The sequence below is a fragment of the Acomys russatus genome, chromosome 2, assembly GCF_903995435.1.
Source record: "Acomys russatus chromosome 2, mAcoRus1.1, whole genome shotgun sequence".
In the NCBI taxonomy this organism is placed as follows: domain Eukaryota; kingdom Metazoa; phylum Chordata; class Mammalia; order Rodentia; family Muridae; genus Acomys; species Acomys russatus.
The window spans coordinates 71,395,679-71,416,681 of record NC_067138.1 but is presented as its reverse complement, the minus strand read 5'-3'; the positions used below and the strand labels follow the sequence as shown (position 1 = coordinate 71,416,681).

Genomic DNA, 21,003 nt, shown 5'->3' with positions numbered 1-21,003 from the left:
GGCTGCAACTGCTCCGGACTCTGGCACTAGATCAACCGGCGCCCTAACTTCTGACTTTGGGGTCCCCCAGCCTTAGAGGAACAGGCATCTTGGCTGGGGGAGCCCCGGGCGTGGTGTGACGGGGCGGGCGGCTTGGCTGCGTCCTCCCACCCCACCCCACTGCGGTCACTCATGGTACCCGCACCTTCCGGCATGTAGCTTCTGACCCTGCTCCCCACGGCCTCCAGCTGCAGTCTCCGCGACCTCCGGCCTCCAGCAGCTAACTCTTTGTCCCCCAGGATCCCGCCGCGGTCCCCGGGATTACAGCCGCCGCCGTCTCTTCGTCCTCCAGATTCCAGTTTCGCCACCTTCCCCCCCTGCCCCCCTCCCGCCTTCGCGCTCCTGGGACACCAGCCGCGATTCCTGCCATCTCCCCAAGATCCAGCCACCGCTCCTGCGCACCTCACCCCCCCCCCCCCACAGTCCTGCAGCCGTCGTCTCCGCTCTCCGGCCAGTCTAGACTGCAGCCGCGATCTCCGCGCCTACCCCAAACCCAGACTCCAGCAGTGACCTCCGCGCCCCCGGGAATCCAGCTGTCGCGCCGCTGGCCGCAGGTGCAGCAGCCGCCCCGCGCCGCGCGCCCCGAGTGCGGCCGGGCCTCGGCGGGGAAATGAACGCGCAGCTGGACGGTCTGTCGGTGAGCTCGTCCTCCACCGGCTCGCTGGGATCGGCGGCCGCGGCGGGCGGCGGAGGGGGCGCGGGGCTGCGGCTACTGTCTGCCAACGTGCGCCAGCTGCACCAGGCGCTCACAGCGCTGCTGAGCGAGCCCGAGCGAGAGCAGTTCACTCACTGCCTCAACGCGTACCACTCGCGCCGCAACGTCTTCGACCTGGTGCGCACCCTGCGCGTCCTGCTGGACAGCCCGGTCAAGCGGCGTCTGCTGCCCATGCTGCGACTGGTCATCCCGCGCTCCGACCAACTGCTTTTCGACCAATATACGGCCGAGGGCCTCTACCTGCCCGCCACCACCCCCTACAGGCAGCCCTCCTGGGCCGCTCCCGACGGCGTGGGGCCCGGGGAGGTGCGGCTCGTGAGCTTGCGGCGCGCCAAGGCCCACGAGGGCTTAGGCTTCAGCATCCGCGGGGGCTCGGAACACGGCGTGGGCATCTACGTGTCTCTAGTGGAGCCGGGCTCCCTGGCAGAGAAGGAAGGGTTACGGGTCGGGGACCAGATTCTGCGCGTCAACGATAAATCTCTAGCCCGGGTGACCCACGCGGAGGCTGTCAAGGTAGGGCTGTGGTTTATGGGAGTGATAGAAGACAGTACAGGCAGTCTGGTGCTGCCACTTCTTTTACCAAATCGCTTGACCTTTCTGGTCTCCGTTGTGTTTTTCTTTTGCCCCCTGCCTCTATTTTAAAAGAGGAGCATCTAATTTGTGGCACAAGTACGTGTTCTGAACGAGAGGAAATGGTTATTCTTGCCTTGGTTGACCTAAAGGCACCTACACAGCGTCACACAAGCAAATGTCTAGTCACAAAGTGTGAAAAGGGCTGTGGGATCTTAATGAGCATTAGAAGGGATCCCCTGCTTGCCATTGCATTACTGATGGACCTCCCCACTGCTGCCAGTTGTCTCTGAAAGAAGGTTGTGCTCTGCTGCTAGTGACACGGAAGGAGGCTGGGTAACCACAGAGCTAGTTGTGGGCTAGCTGGTGCACCCTGAAACAAGCTAGACTGGAGAAGTGGCTGGCTCCTAACTTTGTTGCAAACTAGGCTGCTGCCTGAACATCACAAACAAACCCCACAGTCCCGTGAAAGTATGCATGCTTTTCTTTTCTTTTTTTCGTGTAACTGTTAATTGAGAAAATAGCCTCACCACTACCAACTAGTAGGAATCTAATCCTGCAGTCTGGAGGAGCATTCATGCTTGCTAATCTTATCACCCAGGGTGAGCCAGCGCCAGCCAGTTGAGTATGAGAGTTTGGTGGGTGTGTGGATCCAAGGATCTTTTTCTCATAAGTATTTAGCCCGATCCCTACTGCTTCTTATACAAGAATTGAGTTTGAAGGGAAGGAATGGCAGCTCATATCTGCCCTCAAGGAAGAAAGATTTTTCTCCTGGTTTGGGTTGGCTGTAAGCCCCTCCCACCCTATTCTCTGGTCTCCTGGTCCACCTCACACAGTTGTACCACACAGGGTGCAGTGGCTGCTAGGAAAGTCCTAGGCAGCAAAAGTCCAGGGCTGCTTCCTATGTGGTGTTCAGTGGCTTGTGGCTGGGTGAGATAGGATGACTTCCTGTGTGTGCACCTTGGACACCACCATCCGTCTCAGGCCTTGGCCTGGATCATTTACTTCCCTACTCAGGGACCCCCACCCCACCCCTTTCAGGAGGCCCCTGGGGTTTCTGAAAATTTCTTGCTGGTATCTGGAGAAAACCCAATGGCCTTTGATTATTTGGGGGGCGGTGGGGGGGGATGGACCAGCAGACAAAGCTCATGAGTTTCCCATTCTCTCGGGCTCCTCTTCCATCACCATTCTCTCTTTATCTTGCATCCCATGTTTTATAAAGAAAAAGCCCATTAGTGTTGTCCTCAGATGTCCAGGGTTCCCAAAATGATGAATTGATGCTCTAAAGAGACTTGATCCAAATGCCATTTATAAACACAGATTCAATTTTAGTGGCAATTTACAGAGACCGGAGTCACTTAGTCATCACTAGGTGAGAGACTTTGCAAAGGCCACCTGAACACGAGCCACCCAGGCTCCTCCTGCAGTTTGAGCGTGCACCTCAGATCTGGCATCAAAGAGGTCATGATCAGGGCTGTATGTCTCAACTTCCCCGAGCTGCTCCAAGATACTGCTGAGCTGGGGCTCAGGGCAGCGTGTAGCATTAGCTCCTGCTTGCTGTTGGCAGAGGGACTCTCCTCGGCTCTCCAGGTGTAGTTTTGGAAGCCTGCAAAGGAACGCTTGCCCTGAGGTTGAATGGGAAAGAACAGGAGCATCCTTGAAGTGTGACTTCTGCAAGCCAGGGAGCCCATGTGAGCCAAGCTGACTTCCGTATCTATCTTCCTCCTGGTGACTACTAAGTACATTGTGCCTCTGGCCTGAGGGAGCCCCACTTCTAACCAGTGTCAGACACGTGATCTTGGGACCCTTCAGAAGCATCAGGCAAAAACGAGTGTTGTGTCATCCAAACTCCACGTAATAAAGGGGACAGAATTTACAATGGTAATGTAGAATAGGGGACACCACTGCAGGGTTGTGTCATGTGCACACGGACAGTTAGAACACCTGGAGAGCCGTTGACACATCTGTATAAAATGCAGAAAGTTCTTTCTCTGAGATTCAGAAGGGTCCCAGTTACCCTAGGAGACACAAGTTGTCGTCACCTGGGAATTCTCTATGTGGGGTCAGCCACTAGCTGTGGAACTCAGAGGGCTCCCTGGTCAGTGCTAGCTGGGCTCCAGGCTTCATTCAGTGTCCCTGAATTTTCTGCTTATGTCTTCTTTCTGTCCCAGGATCCCTCATTCCATTTAGCAGAAGACACCTTTTCAATTTTAAAAATTCATATTTTTCTTTTTGATGCAGAAAGGACATGACCCTCAGAATACTCCCAGAGGAGAGATTAATTGTATGTATGCACATACAACAGAAGTAGAACCCAATTAAAATAAACTCTAAGAATCAAAGTGTCGGAGTGCCGGAGCATCAGAGAGGAACACAGCTTTTAAAAGAGGGATCAAACAAACAAAGTTGACCCAGCTTCTTTTCCTGACAGACATTACATCCAGTGATACCCAAAGCAATTTGCTGAGGATTTTATCCTGTGCCCAACAGGGTTCCCATTCCTTTCTTAAAGTCCTGTTATTAAATCAACAGTGACAGGCCCAAATTAAGGAAGCCACTTGCTATTTAGAATTACATTGAGATTTTGATTTTTTAAGGGGGTGGGGAGGAAGCTATTTCAGATGAACAAGAGTCAAACTAGTAATTAAAAAAAAAAAAAAAAAGAAGTAGATCTTTCAAATATGCTAGCCAAATATGCTAGATCAGTCAGCCAAAGATTCTGTAGACCACTTGGTGTCATTAAGGCCTGCTGCACACTTGCTATGTGTGACCTTGGATGAGACTCTGATATTATCTGCTCCAGGCTAGATGAGTCTGGTGCTGTCCAAGGTCCTTCCCAGCTCTGGGAGTCTGATTTGCTTGGAATGTGCTACCCAGAAGGCGTGTAGACCATCTGATCTGCTGTGTTCTTGTTCTTTTGGAATTGCCTATCATTAAAGCAAAAAAGAATTGGCTGAGGGTTGGGAGAAGGGAAGCTTGGCACTCCTGGGTAACTTGGTGCTAACTCAGGAAATCCATGGGTTACACACTGTACAGACGGGGAGCCCAGCTGCCGTCTCTCACCCCCATCTCTCAACCCAAGAAAGCCAGCCCTAGAGTGAGTCCAGAGCTAGTAGGAACTGCCAGAAGGATTGGAGCACAAACAACACCATCTTGGGAGCACTGGAGATCAAATACACCACCCACTAGCCTTTCTAGTCCCTTGTTGGTATCGGTAGCAACACTTAGAATATCCTGGTACTGTTGTGTTGTGTGCAAACATGTGCACATGCGCGCGCAAGCATGGCTTAATAAAAATTAAACAGCTTCATTGCACTCCCAGCATTCCCACAGGTAAATCTGAGTAGCAAATTAGAATCTGAAATGTTCCAGATGTTGAGAAGTGTTTGTGAGCCCTTCCAATTAATTAGAACTCTCGTTTTCCCCCTTCCTTTGCATAATAACTCAGGAAGAATCTGTCAAAAATTAATACAAGTCATTACATTTGGTTCGGCAGGTTCAAAAGATGACACATTTGTCATTTTACAATGCTGTGGTTAGTGAAGCCCCTGTATGCGCTTATCACTTCCACATTTGTGTCTGAAGCCTCGTTTCTTGCACCTGGTCTGTTTCTGGGCACCAGGTGGAAACCAAAGGTCCACACCATCTCCTTTTTGGCCCTGCAACAATTCTTGATTCTCATGAATCCTGTCAGCCGTGAACTGCAGAGCCCACTCTTCCGAAAGCCCTTGGTTGCCTCATGTCCAGAGTTTATGCAGGACCCGGAGAAGGTCTGTGTCTTTAATGCAGTCTTGTATATTTATCCGGCTCACTCAAGGCTTTAGAAAATGATGCTTGTGTCAGGCAAATCCTCTTCAGCCTGTTATTTGCTGTTAAATCAAAGCAGTGGTTTTTCCAGTACTGCCTTTGGATCGGAGCGCTGACGGTCTGGTAGATTTCTTGTCTTTTGACTTGAAGCTGCACATGAAAGAGACACAGAATCAGCCTAGTGCTGGCTTTGTTATTTCTGTCACCCCCCCACCCCCCTGCTGACAACCCCAGGGCTGTTTAGGACTAGCCTCAGGTGCTCATTCGGATGAAGCTATGGAGAAGTGTACTACCCCCCCCCCCATATCCTAGGCTTTTGTGTGTACTGCTGCCTGCCACCCCTGCCTGCCTTCCGCCACATGCAGGAACACAGCCCCATGTGCACCTGTCAAGTGCAGGCAGCCGTCATCTTGCACTTGCCTCTTTGCTCGTGCACGTCTCCTTGCATTCTTAATCTTCTCTCCATCCTGCAAAGGGCTTTGCATAGAAGCAGGCATTCACTCGGAGGGCATTAGGGCTCCAACTGGTGTTTTTATGGCTTTTGGTCCCCATTGCTTACTGACAGCATTCCAGTCGCCAGCCAGGACCAGAGAATCTGATTAGAAGAAATGACATTAAATGGCTGGACGTAGCTGGAGGCTGAAATACCAATCTTTGCAAGACCGTTCCTTTTTTTTCTCTCTCTCTCCTTCTTCTTTTTTCTTTTTAAACCCCCAAGCAAGAATGCAAGCTGGAGTCTAAGCTCACACAGCTGTCTAATTGTGCTGCAGGCTGCGGGTGCTTTCTACAAGTTTCTGGGCTGCGATGTTTCCTTCTGAGTTCACAGCCTGGCAGGTGCAGAGTGGGAAGCATGCTTGGCATTCCTTCCCCTGCATTCCAGGTGTCAGCCACAGGCAGTAATGCTGAGGGTCAGAGAACATGCACTTGTGCATGTACGTGTGTGTGTGTGTGTGTGTGTGTCTGTCTGTCTGTCTGTCTGTCAGAGGGGAGGGGAAGGGAGGGAGCAGACCAAGGTTGACAGCAGGTGTCCTCTTCTATTGCTCTCCACCTTAGTTTTTAAGACAGTCTCTTACTCTTCAACAGTTTGCCTAGACTGACCGGCCAATGAGCTCCAGGAATCTGCTAATCCCCGCCCTGGCCAAGCACTAGGGATACAGTACAGATATTCACCGCCACACCTAGCTTTTTACCTGGGTGTTGGGGATCTGAACTCAGGTCCTGATGCTTGTGAAGCAGCACTTTATTCACTGACCTCCCCAGCCCTTGAGAGCAGTTCTATGTGTACAGCCAAATTGAGTGAGATGGAGATGCCCTATGCATGCTCCAGCCCCAACCATTTGCAGCCTCCCCATGGTCCATCTCTTCTGGAGTGGACGTGTTACAGCTGCTGTAATGTGTATGTGCTCACACAGTCTCATCCTGCAGAGTCCAGAGTTGGCATTTTCTTTTTTCTTTTGGGGGCAGGGGTAAGTCAGGGTTTCTCTGACATACTTGGCTGTCCTGGACTCATTTTGTAGACCAGGCTGACCTTGAACTCATAGAGATCCACCTGCCTCTGCCTCCCTAGTGCTGGGATTAAAGGCATGCACCACCACGCCCGGCCCAGAGTTGGCATTTTCTATGTCCTACCTTTGCTTTACCAGATCACTCCTCAGAAAGTGTCTGCAGTGTGCAGGTGCCATTTTATTGTCCCCAGGGGAGGCAGGGAGGCAAGGAAGATCATGGTCAAGGAGGATCCTGACTGGAATCTAGCCTGAGGGCTTATGTAGCCAGCATCTTCGAAGGCCATGTCAGAACTCCTCTGAGAGGCAGACAGATGTCTTAACCTGACCCTGACAATGGTGGCCATTTGAGAGTCACTCAGAGAGCCTTACCTCGAAGCAAAGCGATATGCTTCAGCCGTCTCTTTGTCCATTGGAGGCATTTGTCCATACATTCTCTGAGCCACAAGCCTGTAACTTGGAAGTCATGGGTGAGTAGGACACAACCCTTGGCCTTAGTGTGTCAAGTAGTAGGGCACAGCTCCAGTGGCACCAACAGGTCACCAAACATTTCAAGTTTGTGACATTCTTATGCCTTTGCATCCTTGCTGCTATCTTGAAAGCAACCCCCTCACCCCATCCATCTTTCTAACCCTTGGTCTTCTTTTGGTTCCTTTCAGCACACCTGTCACCACAGGCACAGACGGGCCGTTTTTTTATGTTTGCCAACCATCCACTTCCCCACCACATACACGTTTTGTGACAGCCCATACTGATGGTGTCCTGTTTGTTCCTGTAGCCCCAGTATGCCTCCTGTGGCTCTCTGTAGGTACTTCAGTAAATTAGTAAACATTTAGTGGATGGATAGAGTGATGTTCTGACCCAGGCTAGAAAGGAGTCCTTCATTCCTGAGTGTGAAATCTAAGGAAGGCCATGTGTAGATACTGACTGGAAGCTGAAGGAAAGCCATAAGCTGCTGTATGTGCTTGGCATGGAGCTGGCTGGATCTGTCATGGAGTGGTGAAATGGACAGAGACCTCCCACCTGCCTCCTGCTGAGACTGACTGGATCTGCAGTGACTGACCAGCGAGAAACATCTGAAACCCTTCACCTCTCCTTTATTTAAAGACCTTTAAACGCCATAGTATATGACTGGGGAGACAACTGCTTTTTCCCACCTTCTGTAGCTCACATTCACTCTGTGAGACCCTGTTGGGCAAGTTAATTTATCACTTTGCTCCTCATTTTAAAGACACATTCCCAAAAGTGAGTTATTTTAGCAGTGTGATTGTGTCTGTGGTTCCCAAATAGAATCATTATGTATTCTCATGCAATCAGTGAGCCAATCTGGGGCGAGGCTCATCTGGCTTCAGTTTTTTTTTTTTTTTTATTATTAAAGCAATTTTAAGTGTCAAGACGTTCCAGCATGCACCAGGCCAGGCTTCCAGTAACCACACATGTGCTTCAATGCAGCATCTCTTCTCCTTTCCGGTCCCCAGCACCTCTGCCTCCTTCTCCGTTGAGAATTCATGTCCCTTCTGCAGAACTGGCCGTGGCTGCGCTTCAGCTGGCAGCTGGCTTCGTGGTTCTTCTTCCCTCCCCACCTGACTTTGCTCATATCAGCATCCTCTGGACTCAGAATGCAAGGCAAACACATCGACCTTCCCCACGTAGTCCCAAGATGGCCTTGCTCCTGGGTTCTAAACCTTCAGGCTGCAAGAAGGGACATAGAAAAGTGATGTCAGAAAGGGCATTTGCAGCCAGGTGTGATAATACATGCCTAGAACCCAAATCTCCAGGAGGGTAAAGCAGGATGATCATGCCTTGTGGGACCACCCTAAGCTTCGCAGGTAGATCCGGGCCAGCTTGGACCCTATGGGAAAGTTATAAATTAAACAAACGAACTAATTAATAGGAAAAGGGGTATCTAAAAATATCTAGTCTGCTGCTAACTTGTTCATTCACAAATGTTAGCTTCAAGCCTAAGAGCTAGAATTCATAAAGACCCCAGGCAAGGCCAAGCCACACCCACACTGAAGCTTGGGAAATCCTTCTTGCTTCAGGGTCGCCACCTCTGACAGCAGACTTACCCAGAGACACTGGGGATGTATGTATTCAGTTGGGAGAGTGCTTGCTGCATGAAGTCCGGCCTTCAGTCTCCAGGATCACGTTGCCTGTGAGTGGTGGGCATGTATTCAGTTGGGAGAGTGCTTTTGCTGCATGAAGTCCCACCTTCAGTCTCCAGGATCACATGAACTGTGTGTGGTGGTACACACCTCTAGCCCCAGCACTGGAGAAATGGAGGCAGGAGAATCAGAAGTTCAACGTCATTCTTGGCCACAAATGAAATTAGAGGTTCCTGGTCTACAGGAGACCACCTGGCCACCCTCATATGCCACCCCCCACCCTCACCCACCCCCCCAACCCCGTGCATTATTCTAGTGTGTAAGGTCAGCTGACACATGGGCAAGTCTAGGGAACTGAGGTCTGTAGATGGAGTTCGGAGGGGAGCCTGGATTCACCTGTCAGTGTTTGTTAGCAGTGACTTTGGGCAGACCTCGTCGCCTCTCTGTGACTCAGACATCCCCAAGAGGACATTGCTCATAGTCCTCACAAGCATTTCATTGTTCTTATATCTTTGCATAATCAAAGTTTGAAAACTCTGGCACTGCAACCACTACTGTCAGAGATATTATCAATGGCTCTAATGTGGCGTTGAAAACCTTTTATTGTGCCTACTTAATTATTTGGTCTTTGTAGTTGTTTTTGTTTTTGCTTGTTTGTTTTGCTTTGCTTTTAAGTGTTATTGGAAGGAAATAATGGGACCTGGGGCCTGTGTGGTTGCTTGTAGCTGTTTGAATTGCAGAGTCATGTGCCCAATGTTGTCAGCATCCCCACATTTCTTTTAAAATGCAATGACTCCTATCTGGCTTTTGGTATCTGCAATTTTGCTTTATAGCCATAATAAAACTCGGTGGATAAATGGAACTGGGTGTTCCCACCTGCCTTTTGATTATTTTTGTGTGAGGGCTTAAATAACAGGAGGCTGATGAGACAGATGCATGGCCTAGCAGCCCAGAAAGGCTGGCCTTGTCCCTGGTCTTGCTTCTCAGCATCCTTCCTGATGGACTCCCCAGGGGTCCCCATGTAGAAGGAGAGGAGGCTGCTATTTCCAGAGCCTATTAAAGCAATTAATGCAGGTGAGAGTTTGATTTGATAGCACAGACTTTTTTGTACTTAAGGGAAAAAAAAAAAAGAAAGAAAGAAAGAAAGAAAGAAAACCCTTGTAATTGATTTAAACCACATCTGAAATGGTATGCAAGACTTCTTTAGGAGGTTTCTGATTAAGAAATGTGGTCTAGTTTTTACAAGTTCATCCCCCGTGTAGCTATGCAAGATTGAACTCAAACATTAGGATAGAGGCTTTTCTTCTGCCCTTTAATCTTCTGGCTCAAAGGGGAAAGGGGTGTTCTTTTGTAGGGTGTAGACTCAGCTTCTGCTCCTTCCCTTCCTTCCTCTCCTCCTCCCTGCAAATACCAGCACTTTCACAACGTTTTCTCTTTCTGGAGCCCCAGTGTCTCCCCAGTTCTTCTCCCAAGACCTCTTCCCGTGGAACGGTCCCTGCCTCCAAAAGAGACATGGGAGCAGGATCAGAACACTGGGGTGGAGGCGGGTTAAGAGCAAAGCTCCTCTTGTGCTGCTGTGAAGCTGGCTGTTAGCTACCCCATAAGAGATGGGGCCAGTTTAAGAGTAGAACCAAACTGTAGACCCAGGCTGTCTTGGCCAGAGGCACAGCAGAGATGGGTGACGTCACACTGCTGTAGCCAACTCTGGCTTCAGAGCCCAGCTGTACATTGCTGTTGTGGGTCCTCATGCTTTTTCTCTTTTCCAGAATGGAGGGCTGGAGACATGGCTAGGTGGGTAAGGATACTTACAGCCAAACCTACTAACCTCAAGGTTGGGTTCCAGAAACCATATGATAGGATAGAACTGATTCCTGAATGTTGTTCTCCAGCCTCCACACATGGACCCAAACACTCACACTCACAATAAATAAATACATGTAAACAAAACCACCACCACCGCAACAACAACAACAAAAAAAAACCAGGAGCCATCGTACAGTCCAGACGACTACTTAACTACTCACTGCCCAGGTTTCCTCACCTCTAAATGAAGATGTAGGTGGCCACATAGACACTGTATTAAAATACTGGGTACATGCATTAATCCGAACAAGTGAGGATTGCCTGCCGTGTTCACAAGGCTGTGGGGTGGGGGAGCCGTGTACCTACTAAATGATGATCTCTTTGATACCAGAGAAGGTTGGAAGTGTGTAACACACAAGATGCCTATAATACTAATATTATAATACCAGCCAGTGTCACCAGCATCAAGCCATAGGGGCGTCTTGTGCACCCCACATGACTCTTCCACATCCCCGAGGGAGGGGACTCGGAATCATAAGAGGAGGTGACTGGCTTACGGACCTCTAGAAGAGAGGAAGTGAGGCCGCTCTTTGAACCCAGGCCTGCCTGCCTCCAAAGGACACACTCACTGCCACGGCCCTGCCCGAGAAGCCTTGCTGGCAGGAGAAAGGTTTCTCTAAGTGTGTGCCCTCCCCGAGTTCTGTCCTCTGGAAATGACTGTGTAGCCATTTGATGAGGAAACCCACAAGGAGGCAAACAATCTGGTCATAGCCACGCAGACTTTTCCTGGGTATCTTGTATTTTATGGTAGACTTTGGGGATAAGAGCCACACCCACATGTCCCCCTTAAGTCCCCCTTTTATTTTCTGCTCTCACTCTCTGGCTATGACCTGACCTTTGTCAGGTGTGGAGTTTTTTGTGGGGGGACTGTTTTTTAAAAAAATACATTTTATTAATTTAGTCATATTACATCTCAATTGTTATCCCATCTCTTGTATCCTCCCATTCCTCCCTCCCTCCCATTTTCCCTTTACTCCCCTCCCCTATGTCTGTGACTGAGGGGCACTTCCTCCCCCTGTATATGCTCATAGGGTATCAAGTCTCTTCTTGGTAGCCTGCTGTCCTTCCTCTGAGTGCCTCCCCATCCAGGGGACGTGGTCAAATATGGGACACCAGAGTTCGTGTGAAAGTCAGATGTGGAGGACTGTTTTGTTTTGTTTGGCTTTGCTTTGTTTAAGACCACGTCACTTTATGTAGTCCTAACTGTCCTAGAACTCTGTGTAAACCAGGCTGGCTTTGAACTCACAGAGATCCTCCTGGCTTTACCTCATTGGTGCTCGTATTAAAGGCGTGCACCACCATGCCTGGCTTTGTCAGGGTTTTATTTTGTTCGTTGTCCACAAACATCCTCTGGGAAGTGACAATCACCTCACCTGGATCCCCTGCTCCCCCGTGCCCCGTTAGAGTAATCCAGTGTCTGGTGAGTCATCGTGTGTGCTGCTTTCCCTGACTTCATCCACACAGCTATCAAAATAGGATCAGCAGACGGGGCTCGGCCTTGTGAAAAGCTGGTGGTCACCCACCATCTACTTATGTGATTGGAAAAGTCCAACGTCCAATTTGCTGGGTTTGTAGGAAAACATAGAAAAGGTCTGCCTGGGTCTTTAAAGTAAAATGCATGTGTGCTTGTGTGTGTGTGTGTGTGTGTGTGTGTGTGTGTATACGCTCCTCTCTGTATTTATTCGAATGACCTGGAGTATAAGGGTTCTGTTGAAAACGGTAGGCTGGCAAGATGCCTCAGCTAATAGAAGTGCTTATATGGAAACCTGACAGCCTGGCGTAATTCCTGAGCCCCACACAAAGGTGGAAGAAGAGAAAATACTCTATGATTTTTTCCCTTGACCTCTTGCCATGTACATGCCCATACATATCTTATATACAAGCCATAACACACACCATGATAAATGAAGTAATTCTCAAGTTCAGAAAAGCACATATATAAGAAAAAAATGCAGAGGGCGCTGGAGAGATGGCTCAGCGGTAAAGAGCACTTATTGCTTTTGCAGAGGGCCTGGGTTCGGCTCCCAGTACCCACATGGCAGTTTATAAGCAATACATAGCTGTGGTTCCAGGGGATTTATACCCTTTTCTGCTCTCTGCACCTACTAAACATGGGTGTGGTGTGCACACATGCACACACAGGTAAAACACAAATATCAAATCTCAAAAAAGAAAAGAGCAAAAGTCTTTGGACTGTAAGCAGTCCCAGCTACCAGAAAGTGATTCCTGTTTATAATTTGGCTTATGTATTTCTAGTCTCCCAGGAACACTGTTTTGAGGATCTTTGCTCCCCTGTGAGCACCTTCTGTTTTGGGAGTCTCCGCACACCTGCCTGTCTGGCTGTAGTTGTGCATTTGTCTGTCTGCTGCTTTTATCCAGTCATGTATTAAGACAGTTTTCTACCTTGATAGATGTTTCTAGAATGCGACTTTTAATGATCACATAATATATCAAAAGGAAGATGTGCGATTTATCTAGCTAATTTCTTCTTGTTGGACAGCTTGTGTTTTCAGTGCTATCCACATTCTGCATTCCACATCGTGGCACATTAATCCTTAAGCACATCGCTAATAATTCCTTGGGCTATCTCTCTGGAGGTGGTGTTGGCTCAGGGGAGAGGCATAATTTTCAGACTTTGATAACCATGGCCAAACTGCTCTTAGGAAGGAAATTGGTTTTTGATAGTCCCTCCTACCCATGTTAGCAGCATGTGAAAGCCCTCATTTGTAACCACCTGTGCCCATCCTGGATATTGTATTTCTTTTCCATTTTCCACACTGATAGACAAACCACTTTCCTATTTTCTGTGTCTGTGGTTTGTGCATGTGTTCATGCTTTGTGATATGTAACTTCTTATTGCTATTCTGCCCATTTAATCACAAGGATTGTATGCAATGTCATCAACTCTATCCATCTTCTTCTTTCCAACATCTCTTGGGTTGGCTTTTAAAGGATGGTTGCTCGTCCACCTTGCATTCAGATCCCTGAAGCTGAAGTTGAAAGAAATTGGAAGCCCGCCGTCTTTTCAGCTGAGAAAGGTCAGCAGGCAGTGAGGGCTGAGCTTGTAACGAGCCTGGGAGGAAAATGCCCCCCTCCGTGTGTCTACTCCTGGGCTGAGAAATTGACATTGATAGAAACAGACCTGTGCTTTGGACATTGATCCCAGGCCATAAAACACTCCATTGCAAACCCATTGAGACTCATCTTGAGCAATTGTATTTGTGATTCCTAGAGCATTGTTACTTCTAGAGAGGGAGAGGGAGAAGGAGAGGGAGAGGGAGGGAGGGAGGGAGAGAGAGAGAGAGAGAGAGAGAGAGAGAGAGAGAGAGAGAGAGAGAGAGAGAGAGAGAGAGAGAATAAAATACAAAAAAGAAAAGAACATCTGAAAAGCAATTTATTTCAATTATAAGGCACTAAAAGGCTGCCTCGTGAGCAGTTGAAGACTTACATGAAAAGGAATCAATGTCTTTCTGGAAACTTCTCTGCCTTCATCTTGGGAGTTGTGGTCACAGTCACCCATGGCTCCCTTACAGATTTCTTACAGATTCTATCCAAAGTCAGGGTGTCACCTCCCCCAACACATGCCTTGTTTAGCCTGTTGATATTTTTGTTTATTCTTTTGAACGGTGAGCCGCGGCCCACTAAGTTATTAGGGGCGATGGCAGTGAAGAACGGGATTCTAGATGTCAGTCTCTATCTATCCTTTCACATGGAGACTTTGGGGAAGATGAAAGACTCAAAGGAAAGAGGGAGGGAACGAGCCCTCCATGAGGCTCTAGTGAAAGGCAACTGGGTTTTCCCCCCGTTTTGTTAGCAAATATTATACATGGTGACAGTTTCATTCTACGTGACTATAGTGGATTTTCATCCTATTTACCTCTTACTCCCTTCTCATTTCCACTGGCCTCCTTTTCCCAATCAGCAGTCCTCTTCCTTTCATGGAGTGTGTGTGTGTGTGTGTGTGTGTGTGTGTGTGTGTGTGTGTGTGTCTGTCTGTCTGTCTGTCTGTCTGTCTGTCTGTCTCAGTGGGTTCACTCAGTTGGGTTGATAACAGGAACATGGCTGACGGGTTGTTACAAGAGCACGGGCAACTAACTTACCAGTGGCTACTTCTGTGAAGTTGTGTTCTCTCCCGCCCCAGCACCCATTACCTGTGGTTCCCCAGAAAGGTGTGGGTCCTCAGGAGCCCCTTGAAAGACAAATTTCATAACATTAAAGAAATCCATCATTCCCCACTTGTCCGCCACCTCCTGGCCTTCCTCCTGGACACTTCCTCCTGCACACTTCCCACGCCCGAGAGCCCGCTTCCCATCCATGGAATCGCCTGCTTCCTTGAAGTTTTCCTTCCTGTGCACTTCCTGTTCTTTCAAGGTGCTTGCATTGAGCTGTCCTAGTGGACTCCCACAGATGTCCCCTCCACCCCCAGGGAGAGTGGCTTTCGCCATGTTTGCAGCAACTCAAAGCATGCAAATCAGGGGCAGATGGAGCACATCTGTGTGTCCCCAGGTTGACACACAGATGGTGGTGATGCTGTGGAGAAGCTGTGGTTGACTGATAGTATATTCTTACCAGGCCACGAAGCACGGATGCCTTCATTCCAAGACAATACAGAAATAACAGTGTGTGCGACTTTTGTGTAAGGGGATGTATATAGCTCATGTGTATTCTTAGACCAAACTCGGGAGAGGAAGGAGAGACATCGGAGTTATTGTGGGAAGTTTCTCTGCCTCTGGCTCCCCAGAAGCTTTCAGTCCTTAGACGCGTGCTGAGATTTTAGGGTCACATGGAGGCCAGAGGAGATGGTTGCAGATATACTACATGCATGCAGTGCCCAAACAGGCTGCAAAGGGCTCCGGGTCACCTTGTGCTGGAAGTATAGGCACTTGTAAGCCACCATGTGTGTGCTGGGAACCAAACCTGGGTCCTCTGCAAGAGTAGCCAGTGCGCATAACCCCTGAGCCATTGTTCCCTCAGTCTCAAGAGAGACCTCCATCTTAAACAAGGTGGACATCGAGGACCAGTGTCCAAAGCTGTTCTTTAACCTTCACATGCACAAAGTGACATGTGGGTACCAGTACTCTCATGACTATGCACATATCATACACATTTAAGTCTCTCTCTCTCTCTCTCTCTCTCTCTCTCTCTCTCTCTCTCTCTCTCTCTCTCACACACACACACACACACACACACACACACACACGCACACACAGAGAGAGAGAGAGAGAGGGTAGGTGGGGGATCTAGGATCATCTCTCTCTCTCTCTCTCTCTCTCTCTGTGTGTGTGTGTGTGTGTGTGTGTGTGTGTTTTCAATCAAATTCTGAGGTTTCTAGAATCAACAAAAACGATCAGCAGCCGAGTGTCTGTAATCCTGGCACTCAAGAAGCAGTGGTGGCAGGAAGACGATGATTTAGATTCCAGCCCAGGCTGTTTAGCGCAATTTTAAAACACAAGTGAAATGTGAAGTGAATTGTTTTAGTTTTACTAGAGAAGTCACAGGTCCTTCCTAGATGCAGCATCCCCGCTGGTGGCCAAGCCTAAAAGGAAGGCTTTCTTGCTTGTGTCTCTGCCTGCCACATAGTGTGGAATCCCTTGTATGTTTTCTACCCCTGGATACACCTGAGATGAAGCCAGAAGACTTTTCTGCCTTCTAGTCTGTTGGGAACAATGTAGACACAATGATCACTCGGTAGTTAAGAACGTAGAGAGGTGAACTTGCAGGTGCAGGAGCCCCACGTGCAGAGGCCTGAAGTGGAAAAGAGCCTGGAGCACTTGATACTTCAAGAAAGCTCAGGTGGCCGGGCAGGGGATGCAGCTGCCAAGGGGCAGGGCTGGCGCAGGCCCGAGGTGCACTGCCCAGAAAGGAAGCCTGCTTCATTCCTCAGAGGCCGCCAGGAAGGGGACACAGGCCATAAAGGGATTCTGGCCACTCAGGCAGTTAGAGAAAAGAAAACGGTGCACTTTGTAGTTTTTGTTTCTTATGTCATTGAAATACGCTGCTGGGGCAGAGTCCACACTGCCAGTTCTACTCACTCTGGAAGCAGGCTGAATGGGGAGGCCTTTTAAGGCCATGTGCCATCGCTAGTGACACTCAAAGCTCAGAAGTCTGAGGACGACTGCAGGCTCCCTGCCCTTAAGTCCCATGCCCCCCTCCCCCTTTGGAAACTTTCCCCTGTTTGGAACAAAGTATAGAGAGTTGGCCTTACTGGCCATGCAGTACCAGAATCGATACTGAGGGGGCTGAGACTGGGGTTGGAGAGCCCTAAATTCATATCCAGACCCTGACTCTTACTCTCTTCGTGACCTTGAGTAAAACTCCTCTTTCCTCATTTGTGGAACCGGAAAACTGTTATTAGCATTGTGATTTTGCTATTGCTGCCCCCTGCAGGTGGCCATAGGAATCACAACAGGCAGAGAAGCAGGTCCTGGGCACATCTTCCCATAGATTGTGGTTGTACATAAATGAAGATGCCCAATCTAGAAAAATAGATGCATATGTATTCAAGGATTTATTCAAGAATAACATCCTAACTAAGAGGATGTTAATCACAAATATCTCTACTGACAAGAGGCTAGAGCCTAAATGTCTGGTGTTAGAGGAGTAAGAACTCCATGCTGGTTGAGTATGCCCTTGTAGGGTGCAAACACGTAAGTTTAGTGTCACTGACTGGTCATGAAATAGCCCCTAAATAATTTTCTTCTTAAAGCAAGTGGAGCTTGGCATGACTCTGCATACCTACAGTTGCAGCTCTTGGGAGGTAGAGGCAGGAGGAACATAAATTTGAATCCGGCCTTGAATTACATGAGACTCTGTCTTAAAACACCACAAATAAGAAAGAAAGAAAGAAAGAAAGAAAGAAAGAAAGAAAGAAAGAAAGAAAGAAAGAAAGGATGAACATAACATTTCCATTACGAGTTCACTTATGAACAAAAAGATGGTTTTGTTGTTGTTTTCTTTGTTTTGGTTTTGGTTTTTCGTGCTGGGAGTTGAAGTCAGGGCCTTTACAGCATGCTAGACAAGTGCTCTGCCACCGAGCCATCTCCCAAGCTGCAGAAGCCAGCTTTGCAGATGTCTGTAGATGGCTTTGCAAGATGCCAGACTGAGTCAAAAAGGACAGAAGACAAAGTAGAACTCTTGGTTCCTTATTAGAATAATGCTTGACCCTTTGAGCGCCTAACGTCTGCTCCAGGCACCAAATAATTTTGTTTTACTTTATTTTATTATAGTATGCATGTGCGTATGTGATTTATATGTGTGCTGTAGGTACACTCACCCATATGCGCACATGAAGAGGTCAGCATCTGCTGGGTTTTCACTATGTTTTTTTGAGGCAGTGTCTCCCACACTGCACTTGGGGTGTCTTGATTCTGCAAGCCCTTTCTCCATCTGCCTGTCTCTGCTCCCTACTCCTTACCCTCCACCCTGCCTAGGTCTGGGACCACAGACACACACTTGGCTAGAGAGTCAAACTCAGGTCCTAATACTTGTGTAGCAAGCACTCTACCTACTGAGACACCCCCCCAGATTTGTATTGGCTCATCTGTGACGCAGTACCGCTGTTGCTCACTCTCATGCCTGACATGCTGGGTGCAGATTGCTGACTTGCGCCTGGCTACAAGTGGCAGAGTCTTTGTAGGTGTGGCTCTTACTGCTCTCTCTGCTGCTGAGTCCATGCTTCTTTCCATGAGTCCAAGTGTTTTGTGCATTTTGTTGATATGGAGATCTATAGGTTCTTGGCCTCAGTCTGTGACTTCAAGTCTGATATGATGCTTTGTTTGTATTCTAATTTCAACACGTTCTTGGGAACTCTTAACAATATAGAAAGCTGATGAAATATTATGATGGATGAGTGGGTGGGTGGGTGGGTGGGTGGATAGATAAATAGATTAAGAGAAGAATTGATGGGTTTAAGGATGATAGAAGATGGAAGGATGGGTGACAGAAGAATGAATGGATGGGCAGGTGGATGGATGGATGGATGGATATACGTGTTGTAGGTATATTCAACAATGTGTTCATGTGTAGAGGTCAGAGGTCACCATCTGTTAGGAGTCTCCATCAATGTCTCTCTACCTCATGTTTTTTTGAGACAGTGTCTCTCCCTGCACCTGGAGCTCTCTGATTCCGCAAGCCCTTCCTCCATCTCCCTGTGTCTGCTCCCTGATGACCTATCCTCCATTCTACCTAGTGCTGGAACGACAGGCACACTCTTGGCTGTTATGTGTGTGCCGGAGATAAGCAAGGCACGATGGTAGAAAAAACAAAGCATGTAACGTGCCTTAAGGTATTTTCCTTAAAGACAGGTTAAACTTGACTTACAGCCTAGAGTGTGGCTGCAGCACAAACACAGAAGCATGCCGAATGCCCTTGAAAGAGAGCCGGTCACAAGCTAGGAACACTCAGAAATAGTGAGGTAGGGAAGTGGGACCTACAATGTGCCAGCTCCTGTTTAGGCAGTGTGCATTATCTTACTAAGTCCTTCAACAATTCCTTCTTACATTGCTGAAACAGGCACAGGGAAGCTAACTGGTTTGCTTAGTATCACAACAGCAAGCCATCAGCAGAGCTAGGAGCTCTTTCCAGTGTGTCTGACCCTGGGCAAGGTGTGGTCAGGAAGAGTAGGTGTGCTTCAGCCTCTCCTTTCTAGACCGCTAACTTGGGTCTTCAGTAGTTCTTCCTCAAGGTTAGAGTCCATTCCCACAGAGATGAGCCTGCCCCCTGAGGTCTGAACCCTAAAATGCTTTGTCACTCCTTGGATGCCAGAAAACTTATGTGCACGCCCTGTCACCTGAGAGCCCTGTACCCCTTTGTCCTGTTTCCTGTTTGTGTCTGTGCATGCATTTGAGCACGGCCCATTACTGTGTTAGCACGCCTCTTTAGTCTTGCACTGTGGCCTTTTCAGATCAGTCCTCTGTCCTCTGCTGAGAACTGTGTCATTCTGGCCTATGATGTAAGAGGGACAGCAGAGTCAGCTCCAAAGAGCGGAGTGAGGTGATTCGCCTCCTGAGAGCACCATGTGTGAGACATGCGCGCATAATTCATATTTTCATCATCATGACATGGGGCTGGTGATGGAGAGCATCTGCCTCACACCATCTGCCAGGTCAGACTGGGACCACTCTGATTTGCACTGGAAGAGCACAGGGAAGTCCCTGGGTCCGGTTTTTTCAGTAGTGGGTGGTGTCGATGGTGGGCACCTAGCACTCTGACAACATCCCTCTCCACCTACAGAGGGGGAGCAGGATGATGACCTTTAGCTTGTACCACAGAAACAGGTGGACTGAAGCATTGTGACTTGCATGATCCAAACAGCTGATAATAGGCAGTTGATTGAGGCAGACTGGCTGGTCCCAGGCTTGCAGGAGAGGAATGACAGAGGTCAGCAACACACCCAGACAATACCTGTAACTTTTACGGAAATGTTTGTGTTTTTACCACATACAAGTGGCTGTCGAGCAAGGACACAGTTCCATTGGAGACGCCTCTGGCCATCAGATGTCTTTGATAAACCGGAATTGGGGTGTGCCTCTTGGTGCTTCCTCTATATGCCTTGCCTTTTGTTTTTTTGTTTTGGTTTGGTTTTTTATGAATCCCTCTTTCTCCTGCCAGAGTCCTGAGTTTATACTAGGTTCAAGGGTATGGGTCAATGACGTGGTAAGAGCAGCTAGCAATTCTGAGTGTTCACCCCAAGAATGGGTGGAAACCGGAGACAGTTTCCCAGGCCCTGCTGTCTATTGTCATGTGTCCCTAAGGCCCTGACCTCTCTGCTGTCCTGGATGACCACTGTATGGCCCTGAATCACAGATTTAGAAGTTCTATTCGGGTAGTACCTTACCAGTCACAAGGTCCAACTTGATTATTGCCAGACGGCAAAATGGAGGCCCAGCAAGGGCAGGGACAGACCTTAGTTCCCCTAGCAAGACCACACATGGCAGAGACAAGCCTGGCTCTCTTGTCTCACCAGTCTCAGGTCTTTGCTCTTTTCCATTATGTCTGAAGCAGCAGGCTGCCAGGCGAGCTCTGCTAAGAGAGCTAGTGACTGGCCTGGCATACCTGACTATGAGTGGGACCTTGCTGTCCCCAGATGGCCAGAACCACAGGAGTCAAGGCAGCAGCCTTGAGTGGGGGGCGTGGAAGGCCAGAGGAGTAGCTGTCCCCAGCTGTCCTTCAGAATGCACTCCTCTGTTTCCAGACGCTGTTTGAGAAGAGCCAGGGTGGAGGTTAGAGCCTTCTCACCAGACATGCACTTTTAGTTAATTAAAGAGGGTGGACTGGTGGGCATGCCCCTTCCACTTCCAGTGGGCCAAGGATGTTTTTCGAGAGTGACTGGCCACTGAAAGTGCTGGCTCAGGAGTCTTGTTTCTTTCTGGTTTTCCAGAAAAATACAACAAGCCATAGAAGG

At 48.7% G+C, this 21,003-nt stretch overlaps 1 protein-coding gene across 3 annotated transcripts in view; it reads left to right on the top strand.

Moving 5' to 3' along the window:
* Positions 1 to 649: 649 nt before the first annotated feature.
* Whrn (whirlin) overlaps positions 650 to 21,003 on the top strand; it is an 89,072-nt gene continuing 68,718 nt past the window's right edge. For all 3 annotated transcript variants that reach the window (XM_051163096.1, XM_051163083.1, XM_051163088.1), the window contains exon 1: positions 650 to 1,267. In XM_051163096.1, the coding sequence (XP_051019053.1) occupies positions 650 to 1,267 (618 nt within the window). The remainder of the gene's footprint in view (positions 1,268 to 21,003) is intronic.